The sequence below is a fragment of the Synchiropus splendidus genome, chromosome 11, assembly GCF_027744825.2.
Source record: "Synchiropus splendidus isolate RoL2022-P1 chromosome 11, RoL_Sspl_1.0, whole genome shotgun sequence".
Classification (NCBI taxonomy): Eukaryota; Metazoa; Chordata; class Actinopteri; order Syngnathiformes; family Callionymidae; genus Synchiropus; species Synchiropus splendidus.
In genome coordinates this window covers 16,143,495-16,163,682 of record NC_071344.1, presented here as the reverse complement: position 1 = coordinate 16,163,682, position 20,188 = coordinate 16,143,495, and the positions used below count along the sequence as shown (strand labels likewise).

The window sequence follows — 20,188 nt, the reverse complement described above, 5'->3', positions numbered from 1 at the left end:
CTCCACTTGCATCTGCTCTGTAGCATACGGAGAGAATCGGGCGCCCCAAGTTTTCTCGGGGCGATTACGTTAACTATGGTGGCTTATGCTGTCAGATCACCTGAAATGTCATTTATTGTTACAGTAAACCCACTTTATCTTCCAAAAACTGAGCAGGTGGTGGATGAGTGCATTGTGCTTGGAGTTAAACTGCTGTCAGATGTATCCGCTGGCGAGAGCTCGCAGTGTGAACTGGATTTGTGGGGAAATTTCACTTTCAAAACATCTTCACGACACAAGAGGTGTTCAGCGTGTTTGTTCGAGACGTTTTCTTGGCCCATCACTTTTAACTATCAGGTTATGTGAGTCTTAATTTCCTGGATTAAAAATGAGAAGATGATTTCATTGCAAAACACAACCAGTGGGGTCATTTTTATTCATTCATTTTTGTGTTTCTCCTTATTTGGAATTCACAAAGAGGGTTCAAACTTGCAAACTGAGAGACAACAAGAGTGATAGACCAGTCGGGATCAAGCGGCTTGCTACTCACAGAACCAAACGCCACGGCCCTGTGCAGTTTGCACGTTTGTTGGAGGACGCAAGTGGGAGGACATGGGGGAGCGTCTGTGGGGGGTGGAGGGATTGAAGATGGGGGACTCCCACCCCGACATCCGGCCAAACGAATCAAGACACAGACCTGGAGTCACGGGTGTTCCGTGACAACTAGTGGAAGAAACAATGGGAAAACATTACTTTAAAAAGATGGATTTTTTTGAAAACATGATTGAATATTATGTGACTCAAGTCACCTGACTGTTGCAGAGCGTGTCGTGTTAGCCAAGCTGTTCTGACTGAGCGGCCTGTGAGGATGAGCGGCTGAACATAAAGAACAAATCCTCAGTTAATCCTCAACATCAGGCGAACAGGCCTGCTGTAATTTCATTGTTTAATCTAGATAATCCTCTGGAAAGGAAACATAATAGTACAGTGATTAAAACCACAGTGATGTTTACCTCATGCTTACCTGGACGTCACTGAGCAGCAGTGCGAATCAATGACAGGGGAAAAGGAGCCTCACATGTGTGGGGCGGAACATGTCTAAATTCCCTACTAGAATGTGAATGTTCACTTACAGATATCAATATATAGCATGATAAAATAATAACAGTTTTTATAGTTCTTAGCAGTGATAGCGAAAGTAGACATCTGTTTCTTTTAACTTCCAGGGTAAAGAGGGGAGCAAGGACCAGTGAAGCTGACAAACCTGCTGAAGCCTTGTGTGGCGCACCCATCTGTGCCAGCAGCGGAGAACTGATTAATGAGAGTCTGGAGGAGGTGATGGGCTGGAGGACACACAGTTGCACCCAAAAGAAGAATCAGTGTTTGCAGTGAAAGATCGATGCTCATGGCAGCGCTTGATAAACACATGTTTTAGCTTGTTTTTAACAGCAAAAACAAGCCATGACCCTCCACCCCATGAAGGAGTTCATTTGAAGCAAAAGTATGCAGCTTGAATTTCACATAAAATTATTGTTGAATAAAATTAAAGCAGACTATTTTTTGTGATCTACTGTTGTGTTCCAACCAACTTGAATGAGTGGACTTGCTTTCCTGAACATGCTGCTGCCATCCACAATCTCCATTCTGCAAGACAGAATAGACACCTTTAATTTAAGAAAAATCCCCGACTTCTCAACCTATGACAAGCGCTGCTTAAATGAAATACCAATTGACCTCAAGGAATCTTTTTCCAAACCTTAATAACTCTTTCTCTCAAGGGACAAACCTAATGACTTGAAGATAAAACAACATTTGCTCAATTAAACCAGGCCAGCCAATGAGTCCAGAGTAAACTGTGTGAGAAACCCAATAGGGATTGATGACTAAACCCAAGCAAAGCTCGGCTTATTCAGGTGTGGGTGCAGAGACGGCCGCAGGGCAGGGCAACGCTGCACAGTGGCTGACATAAGACTGTGGGGATGAACCCTGGATGTATGTGTTTGCTCAGTGACGGACCTCCTGTACTGGGATGGGAATATGAAGCAAGAGGCAGGGCAAGAGTGCAAGACAACCATGACGTAATGCAAGCATGAACGAGAGAAGACTTACATGTTATGAGTCGATGGATGTCTGGAAAGGGGTTGAAGGACTAAAAAGAAAAATAATACAGCAAATACTGAATTTGATTGTAGGAAACAATATTGATGAGTCATGGGAAAGTTCATGTGGTGTCTGGACACAATGCCAGACCAGATCATAGTTGATGGAACTCGCAAATATATATATATATATATATATATATATATATATATATATATATATATATGGTCGCAGTTCATCAAGTTTTTGCATGAACTTATCAAATCTCAAGACAATCTTTAACTGTGCTAATGTCATGAGGAGAAGACCATCATTTACCAGAATTACGTGGCGTGCGTCCACTGAAGTTCATGGGTGGCATCGAAGACGTCTTGGCACTAAACAGAAGAAACAAAACATGAGTCATTTTTCACAACAAATCATAAAATTCATCACATTTAATTACAAACACTGTCTTGTCAGAACGTGAAGCTGACCTTTTTAAGTAATATAACAGCGACACCTAGTGTTAAAAGGCTAGAACAACATGCGCTCCGGACATTTACCTCTGATGCTGAAGAGAGTATTCAAGCTTTGAGATGTAGGAGCTCTGCTCGTTCATTTTCCTACAATGAAAAATATAATCGTTAAAACACATGATTTGTTTATGCTATTTAAAAAGACCTAGGTGGACATACTTGGTCATCTGCTGCATCTCCTGCTCCAGTTTCTCACTCTGACACAAAAAAGTGAATAAATATAAATATACATCAAACTGTGAAGCAGCAGATCCACTGAGTTAAAAAAATATCAAAGTAAATCGTCTTACTTTTTGCTTGTAATGTGTCAGCAGTCTTTTGTGATGCCGTGCCTGAAACATGAGAACCTGGGGAAAGGCCATGTTGTTGTTATGACTTACATACCAAAGATGCAGAAGTTGGACTATCCAAAAGGTAAGGTGCATATCACAGTATCAGATGAAATAATTGTCTGAATAGTACTGCTGGCTCATTTTTGCCACGCGAGATGACAGTTTTGTCAAGACAAAGACTTTTCTTGTGCGGCAGCTGGGAAACAGAAGAACAAACCTTATTGATTTCTGTGACATATTTTTTCGCAGTAAGACCAACATCTGTAAACAAGGCCTTCACCTCTGCGCAGCTCTAAAACAAAAGAATACAGAATAAGTGCTCGTCTAACATGCATCATTTCAGTGGACACGGAAAGAAGGGGAATATTGTCCACTTACTTTATTAGAGAGAGGAGAAATTTGACAACTTGTGTTGCATATTAAACACTCGCCTGGTTTACCTGAAGTGAAAAGCATATTTACAATAGCAAATACAAAAACACAACTTCGTGGCTGTTTTTGTATTTTGCCCCCGTTTTAAAGCTGTTCATGGTTGTGTCAAAAAGCTGAATTAACAGACTCTTTTATTTGAGCAAGGCTCATTTTAACAGTCTTTCTTGTCAACACATAAAATATTTTGAAAAAATACCTTGCAATAAAGAAGTTACTAACATTTAGTTATGTTTCACCCATGGTTCTGTTACCAAGATATCCACATTTCAAAAGGTCTTACAGAAAAAAAATAGTTATCTTGCAATTAATGGTACATTAGGCACATTTTGCATTTCTTCTAAACACAACATAAAGAATGCAGGACTGAAGATTCAATCAACACAAGAGTGGTCAATAATGTCTACGATGTTCTGCATGTTGTTGATGTTCTTGACAGTATCTGTTGTTTTGGCTAGTTGGAGTGAACAAACATTTGCATGAGGAAATAATTTTTGGCCACTCTGATGTTGACAACAGCATCCTTTAAGTTACATTCAGAACAGACATAAAACGTGTGTTAATAAAAATAAATAAATAAAAACAAGAAGCCCTAACAGGGGTGACAGTATATAACGTGGCCCCTGATCGAGACGAGATCGAGTGTTCTTCTCGTTTCCAAATGGTCATGAAAATGTACTTTTCTCTTAAGCATTTAATCTGCACACACAACTAAAGTCCAATCCTTATAACAATAAAACCAGACTTCTTTTTGATTTCACATTTGTTCATATTATTCATTATAAAAAGTTACATATCCAAATACAGCAACCTATACACGTCTTTGGAACACGTTCTTGTGCCTACTTTTGATCTGATACATTAATACGTTTCTTTTACTCGTATGTCTTTTTATTTAAAAAAAAAACAAAACAAAATGGGATTTCTTACTTCTCTGATGACAAGCATTGCAGACGACATGTCCACAGCTGGTGATAGCGAGTCTTCGTTCGTTGGATGGGAACACGAAGCAGGAATTGCAGCAGATCCAGTGGGCCATTGCAGCAACTGCGATCAAAATAGCAGGTTATAGTCGCTTTTTATTAACTGAAAATAAGCGAATGACGCGCATCATGAAGGGCCTTAAAGCAGCTAAGATAGATAGACTTCGTTTTCCGTTGCGTGAGCTCTGAAGTTGTCAGTGCAAAAACTGATGCTCTGATATGGTTAGCTAACATCATTAGCACTTAGTAGGTGTGTGTAACTGAACAAAGTTGCACCTGGAACTCACACGAACACCTACCTGGGAATAAAGGCCGTGTCTCTGAGTCGCCGCCACACTTTTATCAGCAAACTGTAGCGAAAAGTGACGCCCCGACTACATTAGCGCTAACGGCTAATGGTGGCGCGGAGCTGAGTCGCGTCGACGTGAAGCCGCGGTCCAACACCGGTGTCTCCGCGGAGACAGACTCGAGCAGGTACGTGACACAGTGGCAGCTACTTTATCTTCCAGTGCATCTTCCTAGAAGGGTGTGCGGTGGCGCATCACTTTTATTCACTTAGAATTAGCTCACTAAAACAGCGAGCATTGCGGTGACCACATTTTTTTTCCCCGATACAGAAAGATAATGTTTATAATTTCCCAGTGCCGGATGTGAGACTCGTACCATTGGAAGCGTTGTTTATTTGCACACTTTTAAGGAGGTAGATATAGGGCTTCTTCAAGCTCTACTCCTTCCCCCGTTCACAGAAGCAGCAAACTCTCTCTTTTTTACTGTGTGTAATTTAACCCTTGTGTTGTGTTCGGGTCTGTAGGACCTGTTTTCATTCTTTATTAAAAGAAAAATGATACAATGAAATAATTTTTCAAACTGAAACTCACTGGCTTTGGCTCATTTTCTGTGAGGAACATATATCACAATACATATTTAATAATCACGCACCGTACACCCCTCCTACACATTTCTATTACATATAAGATGTATATATAGAAGTGTGGAAATTGATGTTCTGTGTACCATACACACTCACTGAGCATGGCTAGACAGGAGGAGGACAGAATGTAGGTACACAGGACATCAAGGGTCAAATGTGCGAGACACTATAATTCTATATATATATTATAGCTTTGCCAGTGCGGTTTCTTATCATAACCAGTCAATATGGCCAAAAGGTACGCTGAGCAGAGGGCCCTGGAATTGATTTTGGAAGAGAGAGAAGTTTCTGATAATGATGTAGACTGAGAGGATTCAGAAGAAGAGGTTTCAGAAGTTGAGGATCACATTTCTTAAAATTCAGAGTCTGACAGTGACTCTGAAGAAGATGATGGGATTAAGTATCAGCCAGTTCCAAAAAAAAAATGCCTGAACCCAGGGTGGATCTGAGTGAAGCTCCAGAAAAGACGGCTCTTTCTTGAGGATCTGGGAAAGGCATTGGTGAGACCAGAAATCGAAAGAAGAAAACATATCCCCAGAACCCCAGTCTCTGCAGCCATGGTGAGGAGGATTCAGGAGGAGAATGCTGGTGTCCTGTCCACCCAACCTACAGAACCACAATCTGCGGAGCCTGAAGTAAGTGTATGATGCTGTTGCAGTACGTGTCTGGCACTGATGTCTTGTGCACTCATGTGCTCATGCGCTCGTGTGTGTGTGTGAGAGAGAGAGATGTTAGTAAAATTCCTGATCTTTTCATTATTCTAGGTTGTGAACCCCAGCAATAAGAAGAAGCGGTGCAAAGTGTGCGGACCCAAGATGGACAGGAAAACACAATATACATGCATCAAGTGCAAAAATTATATCTGCAACACACACAGAGTAAAGCTCTGCCCCTCATGTGTTGTATGGGCTCGTGGCTAAAGGCCATGTGTTCAATGGGGCTGATGTGTTGTCTTGACTGATATGTTTATTTTGTTCATGTGTTCAGCTTGTGTTGTGAAATGGTTAAAATTTCAAGTTCAAAGAAATAAAAGTGAATAGTTTTGAAAAACCTTGCTTCACTTGTAAATTTGTTTCCACTCATATCTTGATTTTAATTGATTTTCTTTGTTACGTTTTTAATAATAACTTATAAATTTGACCTAACAAAGGTAAAGGGCAAATATTTACAATATATATTGTTTATACTGCTTGTAATTGGGATAAGGTAAACATCTGTTTAGTATTTTAACATAAAGTGTTTGATTGTGAAGCATTAAAAGCCACAAAATGCGCCGGGTCCATCAGACCCACAAACACTGGCTGAGTAACAACAACATGAACATTACACAAGGATTAATTTGATCTTATTTCATTTTATTTATTGATTCATTTTTGCTATATTTTCCTTCCGAGTGTCCCTTTGAGTGAGGGCGTGGATGAACTCCTGTACCAAGTTCTTGCTTGAAATATTGTTCCGTGTTAATATTTTTATACCTTTTTTCATAATATCAATTTTCTGGTTATTATTAAAAAGACAAAAGGAAAAGAAAGAAATATATCAGATGTTGTATTCATTTATATCCCTGGGAAAATACCAATTGAAGGTGTTGGAAAAAGAAAAAAAGTTCAGTTCGTCAACTCAACGAAATAAGATCTTCAAGTTGTGTTTTAGTGCAGCTTATCCTGAAATTCTCTGAATGGAAAAAAAAAATAAACATGCCAAAGGCAATAAATGCTTTTTTTTGTTTTTACTTTACTAATGTAATTGTGTTTATTAAAATATTAACTAACTCTTAAGTTGTCTTTTAGTTTGCTTGTGTGTTGAATGCTGACAAGACACAAGATGCAGTACATTTAAACTCATGACTTGTTTTATACATTAACAAAGAGCAGCATTTGGGAACTGTTTATTATAGAGCCGTGTTTTCATATCAGTGAAGTTGTAACATGTAATTCAAATAGCAGATGCTCCATTATCAGACCAGCTTTTTGGAGATGAAGAAGTCTCGGAGTCGTTTCATCTGCCAGAAGCCGACAGACAGCAGGATGGAGGTCTGAACCACGGCCCACCACAGCACGGAACTGTTGGTGTCTTCACTCATCTGACGGAATGACTCCTCCCGCTCCTGAGTAAGAGAGAACTTTTCTTCTTAGGATTTGACACTTTCGGCCCAATTGTGTTGCATTTCAATGTTGACTTTGTACCCTCTGATAGTCCTGCTGCCTCGTGATGTACAACATCTGGTCGGTCAGGTGACTTAGGCTGGCTTCCAGTACCTTCAAGTTGTCTTTGGTTCGGTCAGGACTGCGGTCAATGGAGTGCTGCCCCATCTGGACGTCCAGGTGCAGCTTCTGCAAAAACACTCGACTACAGTGGTGCATTTTGATACTGCAGTACATATATTTCCATAGGTTGAGAGGGATGTGTATTATTGGATGCAAACTATTGCGATTTTCAATCCATTTGTGTGTGTCAACAACAGCTCACCAGCCGTTCTCCAGCGAACACAGAGAACCTCGTGGAGTTGGTTTGGAAGCAGAGGTAGTGCTGTCCGGACATGTGAGTGGTGAAGGTGAATTTACTGAATTTTCCATAACGCTTAGACATGACCACCTGTGGAGAGATTTTCTTAGTTGTCATCTTAAACACGTGCTTGTTGCTTTCAGTCATAAGATTCTGATTTATGGGGCCACTTTATTTATTTATTTAACATTTCAGACATGACAAATGAGGAAGTGACGTATGCCATTGTTCAACTGTTTACCCCAGTGAAAATTAGAAATGTTACTCCGAGATACCAGCAAAAAAGAGTAAATATACACTTATCACTGTTGCTGAACTTTAGTAAACATTTCATGTGAAATGTATGTAAAAGTATGTAAATTACTCTGACTCTGGATATGTCCTGGTCTTTCTTAGTTATTCCTGGTATAACCCAGCAGATGGCGTGCTTAAGTCACCTGTGTTTCAAGGTTACTCCTCTCACACGCACCAAAATGAACTAGAGAGGTGCTGACAAAACTGACTCAAGTTGATCACAAATGAAGCCACTTTTATAGCACACATAAACCTGAGTTCAGGTGGGATGACGATCAGAAGAGTAGACAAAACTAAAGCACCTCATGATTTGGGTCACGCACTGTCACAGTGACCCCAAGATGCGGGGTGTCTCTGAACGTCTTCAAGTCCCAGGGCTCCAGTAGGAAATATCCTGATGATGAACTAGTGTCAGAGGTTTGGGTTGCTGACCGTTTAAGCTTGAAACATGTCTTCGACAGAACTCACCCGTCACCAGCATGTCATCAGGAACCTCCTCTATGATGCATTTTTCCTCCTGCTCTCCAAGATCAAAGTACATGGCCGCAGCCAGCACCAGGTAACACTGCAGCACAAGTCCTGTACCTCGCAGCCCCATTGCGTCGAGTTGTTATTGTTGGCCAGTTTGCTCCTCAAATGTTACAATGATGAGGACATTCTACCGCGTGTGTGTGTGAAGACCTGCTGCGTGGTTTCACAGTGGAGTGTGAGAAGCTCACAGGTGCTGCTTTGTGTGACGAGACACTCCGGTGAGTGGTTATTCGGGAGCCAATAGAGAGACTCACTGATACAAACCAGAGGGAAAAACCTTTCAAGACTCTGATGGAAAAGTTCACCTCATGACTGACATATATTTACCTAGGATGAGGTCAACACCCACACCCATTCAGCCAGCGAAACCTTCTCATATTTAGCATCTGCTAAAACTGTCATCCCCCTAACGCTAAGCTTTCTGAAAATCTGATCCCCTCATCATCCCCCTACGCCCAGGCTTTTCCAGAGAAATCTGAATGCTAAATCAATAGTTTCAATTCACTATCATTACTGCCAAAATGCTGTTCAGCTCACTCTTTTGTTTAAAACACATTACACACCGAGGCTGTCACTTTGTTATTGGACTGTTTTTCCTGTCAGATTGTTAGATAACTGCGCCCCCCAGAGGAGTTTGCCAGGGTGCACTTCCACTTGGCCTCGATGACCCTTCAGACATGGGCGAAGATCAGCCTGGGGGCCACTGGCATCCCTTTACACATGTGGCCCTCTTGAACTCACACTTAAACTATGAAACTCTTTCTAGCAGATGACTTGAAGCGGTTTTTCAGAACTGTTTCTATTGTAAATGTAACTTGCAGTTATATTTTCTCTACAATGTCATGTGTCAGTTGCATTGTATTAGTTCAACAAGTAAAAGCTTCTTTGATAAATTGAGATTTTTTTAAATCACTTTCAATTCACATCTGAATTGCATCAATTTTCACATAATTATTTAATCATAATGATAATCTTAAAATTAAATGTTTATGAAATTAATTTTTATATAAACATATTACTAGATGAAGCTTCATGGAACAGTATCGCAGGGAGGATGAAACAGTGTCCTAATTTTCTGCAGCCTCTACATGGCTCACCTGGTTTAAAGGATGGTTTCACTGAGGTTCCATACATTTTACAGCAGGCAGCGCCATCTGGTGGCCTCTGAAAATCAGGACACTGTTTCGTGAAACCATCCCAACCTTTTGACACTGTGTCATCTACCCATCGCTACATGTTATCCATGTCTTGTCACACTTTTTGATATTGCTTTTAATTTTTTTTTTTTATATTACGTTTCTCCTCACTAATTTCTTCTGTCTCCTGGTTTGGTAGTTCGCCACAACAGTCTCAGTATATAATGTAGATGCCTAGAAAATGTAAATGTTTTCTCCCTGATTTAGTTTGGCTCTGTTTACCTGCTGTAAGTCTGTTCTAATTCGGCGCCATGAAAGGAAAAAGGAGAGCTTGCAAAAGATCCATTCATTTGATTTAAATCCACAGTAAGCCTTTGGATTCACAGCTTTATAAGCACGATCCACCTTGTGGTTTGGATATTTATTGCAAACAACGGCACGTTCGCGTCTGCCTCATACATCCTCGACATCTCAAGACAATTGTTAGGGTTCAATTTGGACAGATGAGATTCTCATTGCTGGAGTTGGAGCAGTTCTTACGTCTGAGGTGGGAGAACACATCCTGAACTTGGATCATCCCACTTTGAAAGTTCCAAGAACTGGGCTCTGATATCACTTGACACGGAGGCGGTCGTCATGGACAGTAAGGCAGGTCTCCAAGTGTGAATCAGTTATGAAGACCTGTCGACAGGAGTCACCTTTTTTTGGATGCGCAAGTGTTGTCTTTGTCTGGACAGTAATCAATAATGAAAATCAACCGTTTACAATCCGATAATTCATTCAATGTTTGTTTGGTTAACTGTGATGATGCCCACTTTTAAACACGAAGCCCAACAGAATAGATGCTCATTGGATTTTCTGAAACTGATCCAGTATATTGAGGAGTACAAATTCAATTTGAGACTTGACTCTGACTTGTGACCAATGACTTGAGACTTGACTTGGTCTTGTGACCAATGACTTGAGACTTGACTCTGACTTGTGACCAAAGACCTGAGACTTGACTGACTTGTGACCGAAGACTTGAGACTTGAATCGGGCTTGTGACCAAAGACTTGAGACTTGACTTGGACTCGTGACCTAAGACTTAAGACTTGACTCTGAGTTGTGATTGCCATAGAAAACATCTACATGTCAGATGTAGCTCAACTTAAAGCCACATTAGGAGCATACTGGCCCGTAGAATGGAGTGACTACAGCCTGCTGCACCAACTAGGGGGCGCACTAGTCTACTGGCCAGTGTGATTAGGTGATATTGGCTATGACAACAGTAATCTGGCCGTCTGTACTCCAGCTAACAGTAGCAGCTTAGAAAGCAGGAAGTCCTTTATATTACGCATCACCCGCCACCCAAAAATGGTTTGTTCTTTGCATGACTGATGATGATTTTTCATCATCCATCGAGGACGACTTTCTGTCCTGCATTGCCTCACTTCCCCTTTTAACGTACTGGTACTTGTATGAGGAGCAGGACCATTTACTTCGATGCATCCGTCCTCTTACCACTTGACAAGAGAAAGCTTTTCAGGAACTTAGCACCTGCTAATTCTTGGTTATTGCATTTATGACTGTTTGATCTGGACTCTTTCACGGAAGCTAGTGGAAAACCTCTTTTTCCTTCTTCGTCATTCAAACTGGAGGCTTGCCCAACACATGCACCAGATGGTTCGTATTGCTAGTCAATGTGTTGTCTGTTTGCAGGGCTGTGTTTAAATCACTCCTTTAACACTGCTGAGTTGGCTGACTTGGATGTCGCAGCATGAGCACTTGGAGTGTCGGCGCTGGGCGAACTTGCTGTCCGTTTTATGAGCAACACCTCATCAGGGCAGATCCAAGCCAATATAAGGGCTTGAACTTGTGTCATTGATTTAGAAGGGGTTCTGTCTACACTCAATTTTACCCTGCTGTGAGAGTCCAGCTGTAGCCAGGCCAGCACACAGTGTAGCTCAAGTATTCTACTGTCTAAAGAAAGAGTCTTTTGTTAGGCCGGGGTTTGCAAAATGAATCACACCATGACAATACTCCACACACTCCATACACACATGATCTTTATTATTATTATTTTTAACAACAAAAAAATATCTCAGTAGCATAAAATAATACAAACTAATACAGGTCTGTTCGCTATACTGTACATCACAGGTTAGAATCCTGTCAATAAATATGTTCCTCGACTCCAGGGAAGCAACCACAATGTCTCTGTAAACATGATGCTTCGATTGTGGCTTTGTTTTTGTTGTGACACTTCATGAATTGACCTATATGTGCCAGGTTTTGCTTCATCACCATGGAAATACTCTTCCTCAAACTCCCCTGGCAACTAAACTGGAGTCTACTGGCCTCGACAGCGCACTGATCCTTCAGTTGGATTTGTTAGATCAAGTCTCATTGTATAGAAAAGCACCACCAGTGAGAACTTCAAGCTTCGGGTGAATACTCTGCTGCTCTTTTACTGTTGTTCCTCCGTCTTCGTCGCTTCCGTCCTTTCCGGTTCTTCCTCTCTTTCTTATCTTTCCTCTCCTTCCCTTCCTTCTTACCCCCCTTTTCCAGGCTTAGTCATAAACAGTTGTCAGGGAAGCACTTTCGCTCCTGTTCCAACACGGGGCAGGCGGCGCCGTTGTTGGCCGGGTGCAGCAGGATGTAGCGCGTGCGATGCTGCACGCCTGAGTCGCCACACTTGCCTTTGCACAAACCCCACGGTGACCACACTGACACCTCGCAGTCCAGCGGCGTGTCTGCAACAGAGGGAAGGATTTGGCATTAGCCGCTCATAGATCTTCATGGCCATTTGTCCTTCATTGGGTACATGTTTCTACATGTGGGACACATTCGAAGGACTTTACACCATCTGACAATCAGAGATCTAAAACGCTTTGTTTTAAATCGGTGGTTGATATAAATGTCTGTATTTCATGCTGTTAATGGTCTGGTGATCTGGCCTCTGATGATGTTTGGGTTAGAGAGAGTCTGAGACACAAAGAGGCAAAGTTAGAATTGAAGATGCTTAAGTTTTCACTGGTAGTGTCTGGAAAGGACGAGAATAGAAACAAGTATATCAGCTAGACCAAACATAGAGAGGAGTTTAGACACATGGAGAGGAAAGCCCATGTCGGTCCAGCAATGTTAGACGTGGAAGCTCTGGAGAGAAGAAGAAGGCAACCGATGAGGTTGCAATGAAGGAGGACATGAAGGTGTGAGCAGGGAGGATGCACAGGATAGGATGAAGTGGAGAAGTTGCAATAGAGGCGAAGAAGACGACTGTTGTTTCTCAAATATATTGTCATTGATATTTAACAGTTAGTGTTTTGACTGAGTTAATGAGTGCCGTAGTAGTCAGGTATTTTGAGTTATGTGAAATGTTATTGTGTTACTCCAAAGGGATTTACCACAGCATGATGGCAAATAGAGATAAAAAGTCATGGCTGCATTTATGTTTGCTATGTTTTGAAATGGGTTTTCAACAGTATGGTTTCACTTCCTCGCTTGGTCAGTCTCTGGATGATGTTAGGGGAAAATTATTTGACACAATTTATTTTCCGTTCTGTCTTCATTTCACCTACAAGGCCGGCAACCTCAGCCAATCTTGTAATATCCATCACAGGCCTTGTCGTCACTCACGAGTGGAAAAGCAGGATGATTAATGGAAGTTTGTGAGCTGCATTGATGAATGTTCGGGTGGAAGGCTTCCCAGTCTTGTTTTTATCGAGGGTGATTTGGACATCTTCCGACATCTTGTGTGACCACTAAGTTGCGGTGGTGATGGATTTTCTACAAGTTACAATTCTGTTTTTATTGGTTTTGACTTATTTCTAAAAACATTCTAGCAGCAGGTTTTGTCAACCTGTGGATGTGAATTGCCTTTCCAGGACTTCGTTGAAGGTGAACTGAAGATGGAAGGATCAAGGAAGAGAAAAATAAACAGCAGGAGGCCCAGAGTGGAGCCTTGGGAGTTGGAAGGAAACCCCAATAGAATCTTGGCCTGGTTCTGTTGTTTGTTGCTGTGTAGTCAGGGGAACGGAGTGTAGTCTCCGATGCTGTGTAAAAGTTGGACGACTGACCACTGAAACCAATGACTGAGATGTCAGCCTGGTGTGACACAGTATCATCGCTTACTTTTCCCATGGGTGTCATGTCAAGTTATGATTTGGTAAAATGATTAACAAACTCACCAGCCCCATGTAGTTACTGTCTTGTCAGCGCCCTGAGCATTGATCAGTGAAGCACAGTCATGGTGTCGCGGCTGCACACTCAACTGTTCCACATGCATCTCCTCTTCAACTTTTTTTAACCAAACCCGCCCATACTGCACACGCAGGAATAATAAACGTGCGAATTAGCGTTAATGGAATCCAGCACTACCTTGTTAAAAGTGTGCATGTCTGCACACAATTTGGTTTGGTAGAAAATGCTTCTGTGGAGACTTTACAGTTCGCAATGCATCGTCTTATACAGATTTCCCTTTCTTGTCAAACGCTACTGATATATTTCCAAATCATCGGCTTAAAAATATGGTGAATGTGGTACAAGAGTGATACATTTCAGTCTGTCAAATGGACATTTTCATATTACATATAACCCAAATATATGGCACATGTGATTATGTGACACTAATGTGCGCTAGTGATGGGTCGATGAGGTTTCATGAAACAGTGTCCGTTTTCAGATGGCACTGTCTGACAACAACTAATTCAATGAAACCTCAGTGGATTCAGTTCAATGACCATTCAGTGGACTGGTGACATCTTGGTTTCCGATGAGAGTCACCATCCCATGTAGCAGTCCCACAAGATATGAGACCAAATAGCAGTAGTCTGCCATCAAATGGTTTCATTTAAATTAACTGCCCATTTAGCTGTCCATGTCTTTGTTAAATTGGGACCTTTCCTTAGGGCAACACCAAGCGCCTACATTTGAAAGGGGTGTGTAACTATTGTGATAAATTGTCTCTCTGTAATGCTGAGTTTACTTTCTAGACCTGTGTTTTCAAGGAAGTTGATTGTGATATAAATGAATACCCTCTTGATGGTATCACAACCGTTTGAAGTTTATTGTTTTCTTTAAACGTCAACAAGACAGGAGGAGAGGAAATACACTTCCATGGCCGTGCTGTGCTACAGCTGATAACTGGACTTACTTATCAGCTTGTCTTCGATTTCATTTCCTGTGGGCAGCAGGTTGGACTGAGTCACCTCCATGGGAAGGCTGAAAATCTGATTGGTCTTCTTTATCTTGGTCAGTGTGACTTTGGCGATGGCCGGGAGGTGCTTCAGACGCGGGTAATAGAAGGAGTTGGCAGGATGGCTCGGGAAGGACGATGTGATCTGTTCGCAGAATAACAGAAGAGTCAACTTTAAACTCTGTGGAATAGCTAGAACAGGTGCATTCATTCCTGCTTATGGGGCTGGATGCAGGATGAAATGAGGCGAGAGTGCGTCTCACCCACCTGAGTGATTTTGTCCTGTGGGATTGTTGCAAAGTTAGGAGAGGAGAAAGTGAAGCCGCTGTCAGTTCCAGCGTCGTAGGGAAAAAGCTCCAGTGTCAAACTGTCTTTCCATTCATCACCATCACACAGGTTGACGCTGTCCACGCCCACAAACCAGTCCGGGCTCGGGACGAGTCGAACCAGAAAGGACAACTGCGAAAGAGAACAAAAGAGGTTCAGAACTGAGGTGTAAATAAAGACGAGAGCAGAAGTTGTAGATTTATGGTTGAAGCGCTGCTCCTCTGCATCCAGATGGCATCTCTCCATTTATCTCACCTCCGTCCAAATGCCTGTTTCCGCCTCTACTCCTGTCCCTGTCTGGCTTCCTGTCCAAGTCTACAAGCTGTCTCTTCAAGTGTTTGGTCAGATGTGTCCCCAAATTTATGACCCGTCCAGAGACTCGTCAATCAGAGGCTTTACATAATTTGGAGACACAAATGAGTGTTACAGGAGTCACACACCTGGATCGGCCGTTTATTGTCCAAATTAACCAGAAGATTAGATCCACTAATGTGTTTTATTAGCGGCTATTGCCAGTGGCTAGCTAACAATTGCCTACAACAGTGAAGCTACATCAATCGGAAGCACCAAAGAAACAGAATGCTCCATTTTTAAACTGTAGTTCATTCATTTTCACCTCTATATGTAGGGTGGCTATTGGTTCATGAGTTCAAGTCTGTATGAAGAAGTTATTTTTTGTGAGAGAGAAGAGTTTAAGTCACAAGATGTGTTGTTGGAGATGATAGGGCATTGAGAATCATTTCATTTTCATTATTTTACACCCAAAATGCCATTTTGTTTCCTTAATGTCACTGCTGTTTTGGTGTCTGGAGCTAGAGGACAAAATTTCACTGCTGTAATGACTATAAAATATTTCTGTTTCAGTAATTTTGCTTTATTTTGGTTCAGTTACTTCATCGACTCCGCTGTGGTTCAAAACTTGTGAATATTATTGTTTAAACCTCCCGATTGCTGGCTTGAGTGTGACTCAAGGAACTTTGAATTTGAGTCTATATACTGAGTAGAATTCTGTAAAGTAAAAGCTTTAGTGTTGTTCAAACAAATTGACATTATCTAAATGCAATTGCAGTATATTTTATATCCGTGCCTTATTAACTGATGTGGATTTAGGTTTGTACACTGCTGAAAAAGCACTTGTGTGGTTAACACACCTGAGCTGTGTAACAACCAAAACACATGTTTCACAGCAGCTATCGAATAATCCGCTGTACTTGATGACCCGACTGAAATTACTAGCAAAAACAGGTGACTTACGAAGGAGTGCCTGGCAACGACCTCAAACTCGGTGTTCATCTGGCCAGTGCCTCCCACAAGGGCAGGAGCGGAGAAGATCCCGGACACACTCTGGATGCGTTCCCCGTCCGCCTCAACTTCCTCCATCAGTGTCCAAGCTTCTCCTCTCTCTGTGAAATCCCTCACACCGTTGCTGGCGAACTCATTACGCTGCCACATGTGGTAGTCAGAGCTGTGCGTCACCCCTTAAAGCACAGAAACAGACGGCAGGGGTGCGTTGTTACATCAGTGTTTGATATGCTGTTTATGTAGATGGATTTTTATCAGCTGATGGCTTCACTTGCATCATGGAGCTCATGAATGTGACTCATGTTTGAAGTCTGGACATGTTTCCTTGGCACTTACCGATGAGAGTGGACCACTGTGCTGGGGGGCGGTACACTGGATACTGCTTTGGGAAAGCTGCCTTGGTCCACTTGCCTGTGAATGTCAAGCTGTACGTTGCCGGCTCTGATGCAGTGCACATGGGCACGTCAGTAGGAACGGGCATAGGGTGAACCCCGCCGCCCATCGTCAGCACCATCATGATGGGATAGTAGAGCATCTCCAGGGTGAAAGAGGTCCTCTGAGTGGTGTGCATGGTGATGTTCAAGAAGAAGCCTGTCACAGTTCAGACAAGTTCAGACGAAGGTGCCAAAATGCAAAAGATGCTGAGTGTCTTCAGTGATGCATGCTGGATAAAGGCTGTCAGTTCCCTTGGGTTCCTGACCTGGTCCTCACCTAAGCTGCTTCACACATGCAGGAGGGCTGTAGTAGCCAGTGTGTTCTAACTTGGGTACACACCTCACTTCATTGTATAAATGCAACTTAAAAATGCAAAAGCAATAAAAAGTAAATGCAATCTCACTGGACACATCAACTCAATCTTCTCCATTTATGCTTGAAAATCATTCAAATTTGTGCTTTTTCACATGTAAATTTTAACTTCTTTTACTCCCGAGTACAGACTAATCAAGATATTGAAAAAAGCTAAGAATAAAAGGCATTAAAAATCATGATAGTCTGATATGTAGATCCACTGATCCCAAGTTTCCACGGCTCCTCCTATTCAGCATCACCACTTATGAGCGCCTAAAGTTACAGCTGTCCTGATTGGCTGCTGCAGGAACATGGCGGCAAAACAAAATAGCCTCCAATATGTACGAGAGACAGAGTGCTCTGAGACAAAGAAAAGGCTGTTTTTAATGCTCTCATTGCAGTTTGAGATTTTATTTCTGGTGGGTTTTTCTAGTGTCTGTTTAATGCATCCAGAACAATATAGTGTCACAAACATGCAATAAAAACTTGTGAATATCAGCAGAAAATGATTAATTCCCAACACGTGCATATGGTGTTTAAATACATTCTGTTTGAACATGAACTTTTAAACGTATCTGAGATGCGAAAACTACTCACTGTTGCCCGGGTGTCAGATGAGCTCTGCAGCAGATGTTGGAGAGAGCCGGACTGGAGGTGAGGAGAAGGGGAGAAGAGAGCAGCTGGTGTGGCTGTCGGCAAGATTTGACTGCGAGGGTTCTAGTCCTCAATCGCCTATTTATGTCTTTCTGGAAGGTCATCCCTCTCCCTCTTTTCCTACATTCCCCCTCTTTCTACCTCCTTTCTTCCACTCCCCTCTTGAACCTGCTCCGCTCTTTCAGCGTGGCTCCCTCTCGACTCCTTCCCTGCCCCCTTCATGCCCTTTGTTTTTGGCTCTGCTTTCCCCCCACAGCTCGCTTGCCTACTATTTTTTTTTATAAGCAGCCTATTAACTGGTTAATGCGTTCAGCAGCTCTCACTGCTTAGCCAGCACAGTGACACCAGGTCTCCTCCTAAACAACACATATACATTGATATTTGGCTGGTGATGTTAAACCACAGAGTGCTCTCAAGTTCAACACATTCTCTTGTGATATCTGAAGAGGGGCTTGTTCCGAACGTCAGAAGCCCAAATCATCTTCCATTAAGGGACCAATTTGTGCTAATTCACAGGCTTATAAACAGAATGGACATACCAGAGTTATGTGAAAGGTGAAGCTGTAAAACCCACAGTCTTTCAAACAGCCAGCTAGAGTTCACTTCTCTGTTTGCAGAGAAGGTAAGAGCTGGGTCAGTCAGCCTGGAGGTGGAGAGGTGTGTTTTGGGGTTTTTAGAGCGGCATAAAAACTTTTTAAAAATGTTAAAAGTAGGCACAATATATGAACCATTCATAAAGTAATTGCTTCTTTATTTACTATAAATAATTAAAGTAATTTGGGTGTTTAGAGGGAACTCTGAGTTACTATCCAAGACTAGTCATCCTGGATACAAGGGGTATAAGGAAATGCCTATAAGCTCAAATATTGTGATAACGCAATTCCACAATATCAATATTTTTGTTGGAATATTGCAATACTTGATTGTGTGATATTGTCTTGATATGTTAAGTTGTTACACCAATATTTAATGGTGGATACTTGGATATGCGATATGTTTTCTTTTTGAACCTCGGAGTTACTTTGTTGACTAAGAAACCGATTCATTCCTCTGCTGAAGTGCGAAATTCAACTGAAAGTCTAACTGGACTTTTCACTCATGATATTGTACTGCATTATCTGATTTCCTCCCTTAAAACAATGGTTCTTATTACAGTATATTGGTGAACTTACAGTACGGCAATGTATCGTATCGTCCGTAATGTATCGGCAGATACCTGTACCTGCAAATACACAGTTCAACTGGATACGTTCCTCACCATGATGAATAACTGTCTAACATGTTGCTAATACGCACATCAACATGTGGTTTAATGGTTCACTTCAGCTCCCTGGTCTGGAGTGTTGCTGTTGGTCTGTACAGTGCAGTAAATAACATAGACCTCATCAGTGTATCTTGCCGAAACCTTTCCTACAATGTTCTTTTCAAAGGCTTAACAATAAGAAATCTAAGAATTTGTTCTTCCTGGATTCCTAATTAAACACTGCTCGACTGTGTCTGTCATGACTTGGGCCACTGATTGTCGATATTGGGGGGGGGGAATACTGTAAATGAAGTCAGAAATTCTCCACCTGTTTTCCAGCCTGGACAGAGACTGCAGTGTCTCTTAAGAAGTGTTTTACAGTGTGTGATGTTTGTGTGCCACGCCTTCAGGAGGCCATGATAACAGTGCTTGTTTTCTCAGATCCTGTCTTGCCCTCTCCGCCAGTGCGTGTGTGTGTGTGTGTGTGGCGTTTCAGCTCGCACGTGCATTTCCACTAATTTGCCAGCATGCTGATTCAGCCGACATCTAAGGATTTCCACATGGTCACGTTTTCAAGCGAACACGCACGCACTCCAGCCACCTTCGCCGCTCCAAACTCAATTTCCATAATTTTCTCATCTGGACTCTGGATTCCCGACTGTTTTCTTTCATTGACATTTGAAAAGGCCGAGTCATCGACACGGCTCTTTAGTTTTAATGAGCCACGGAGAGGAATACGAACCCAAGTATGATCAGTTTGAGTCGATGGAATACAAGTTTTGAATACTGTGAGTTATAAATTCAACTGGAAACCCAAATGTTATGCAAGAAATATTATGGCTAAGTTAATAAACTGGCATCAATAAGGCCCCAATAAGAACAGGACAAAGTGCGGCTCGGGTCCACGTGCAGCCCCTCGACTGTGTTTATGCAGCCCACATCTGGTCAGAGTGAAACTG

At 42.0% G+C, this 20,188-nt stretch overlaps 3 protein-coding genes across 3 annotated transcripts; all 3 read right to left on the bottom strand.

The window, feature by feature from the left end:
• Positions 1–411: 411 nt before the first annotated feature.
• LOC128767465 (probable E3 SUMO-protein ligase RNF212) lies at positions 412–4,861 on the bottom strand. The gene is given in 14 exon segments (XM_053879545.1): positions 412–582; positions 585–705; positions 789–855; positions 1,244–1,322; positions 1,569–1,623; positions 2,089–2,128; positions 2,398–2,456; positions 2,625–2,684; positions 2,757–2,794; positions 2,888–2,944; positions 3,147–3,221; positions 3,308–3,369; positions 4,289–4,405; positions 4,641–4,861. Coding segments are annotated over 13 exon segments (879 nt in total). The 5' UTR covers positions 4,398–4,405; positions 4,641–4,861; the 3' UTR covers positions 412–525.
• Positions 4,862–7,229: 2,368 nt separating this feature from the next.
• si:ch211-255i20.3 (transmembrane emp24 domain-containing protein 11) lies at positions 7,230–8,749 on the bottom strand. The gene is made up of 5 exons (XM_053879677.1): positions 8,540–8,749; positions 8,374–8,465; positions 7,742–7,867; positions 7,459–7,605; positions 7,230–7,379 (listed from the first exon to the last, which is right to left on the bottom strand). The coding sequence occupies exons 1-5, from the start codon at positions 8,667–8,669 to the stop codon at positions 7,230–7,232; spliced, it is 645 nt and encodes a 214-aa protein (XP_053735652.1). The 5' UTR covers positions 8,670–8,749.
• A 3,545-nt stretch (positions 8,750–12,294) lies between these two features.
• Positions 12,295–18,032, bottom strand: spon2b (spondin 2b, extracellular matrix protein). The gene is made up of 6 exons (XM_053879643.1): positions 17,930–18,032; positions 16,880–17,134; positions 16,496–16,719; positions 15,182–15,373; positions 14,873–15,059; positions 12,295–12,473 (listed from the first exon to the last, which is right to left on the bottom strand). Exons 2-6 carry the CDS (start codon positions 17,112–17,114, stop codon positions 12,295–12,297), a joined length of 1,017 nt encoding a protein of 338 aa, XP_053735618.1. The 5' UTR covers positions 17,115–17,134; positions 17,930–18,032.
• Positions 18,033–20,188: the final 2,156 nt, after the last annotated feature.

Excerpts from the sequence above, each read along its gene's own strand:
- spon2b (XM_053879643.1), bottom strand. The coding sequence starts at position 17,114 with ATGCACACCACTCAGAGGACCTCTTTCACCCTGGAGATGCTCTACTAT. Across the intron at positions 16,720-16,879 it reads ACAGTGGTCCACTCTCATCG|GGGTGACGCACAGCTCTGAC; the intron begins GTAAGTGCCAAG and ends CTGTGCTTTAAG. Across the intron at positions 15,374-16,495 it reads TCGTTGCCAGGCACTCCTTC|TTGTCCTTTCTGGTTCGACT; the intron begins GTAAGTCACCTG and ends TCTCTTTCGCAG.
- si:ch211-255i20.3 (XM_053879677.1), bottom strand. The coding sequence starts at position 8,669 with ATGGGGCTGCGAGGTACAGGACTTGTGCTGCAGTGTTACCTGGTGCTG. Across the intron at positions 8,466-8,539 it reads TGATGACATGCTGGTGACGG|GATATTTCCTACTGGAGCCC; the intron begins GTGAGTTCTGTC and ends GTTCATCATCAG. Across the intron at positions 7,868-8,373 it reads TGCGTGACCCAAATCATGAG|GTGGTCATGTCTAAGCGTTA; the intron begins GTGCTTTAGTTT and ends ATCTCTCCACAG.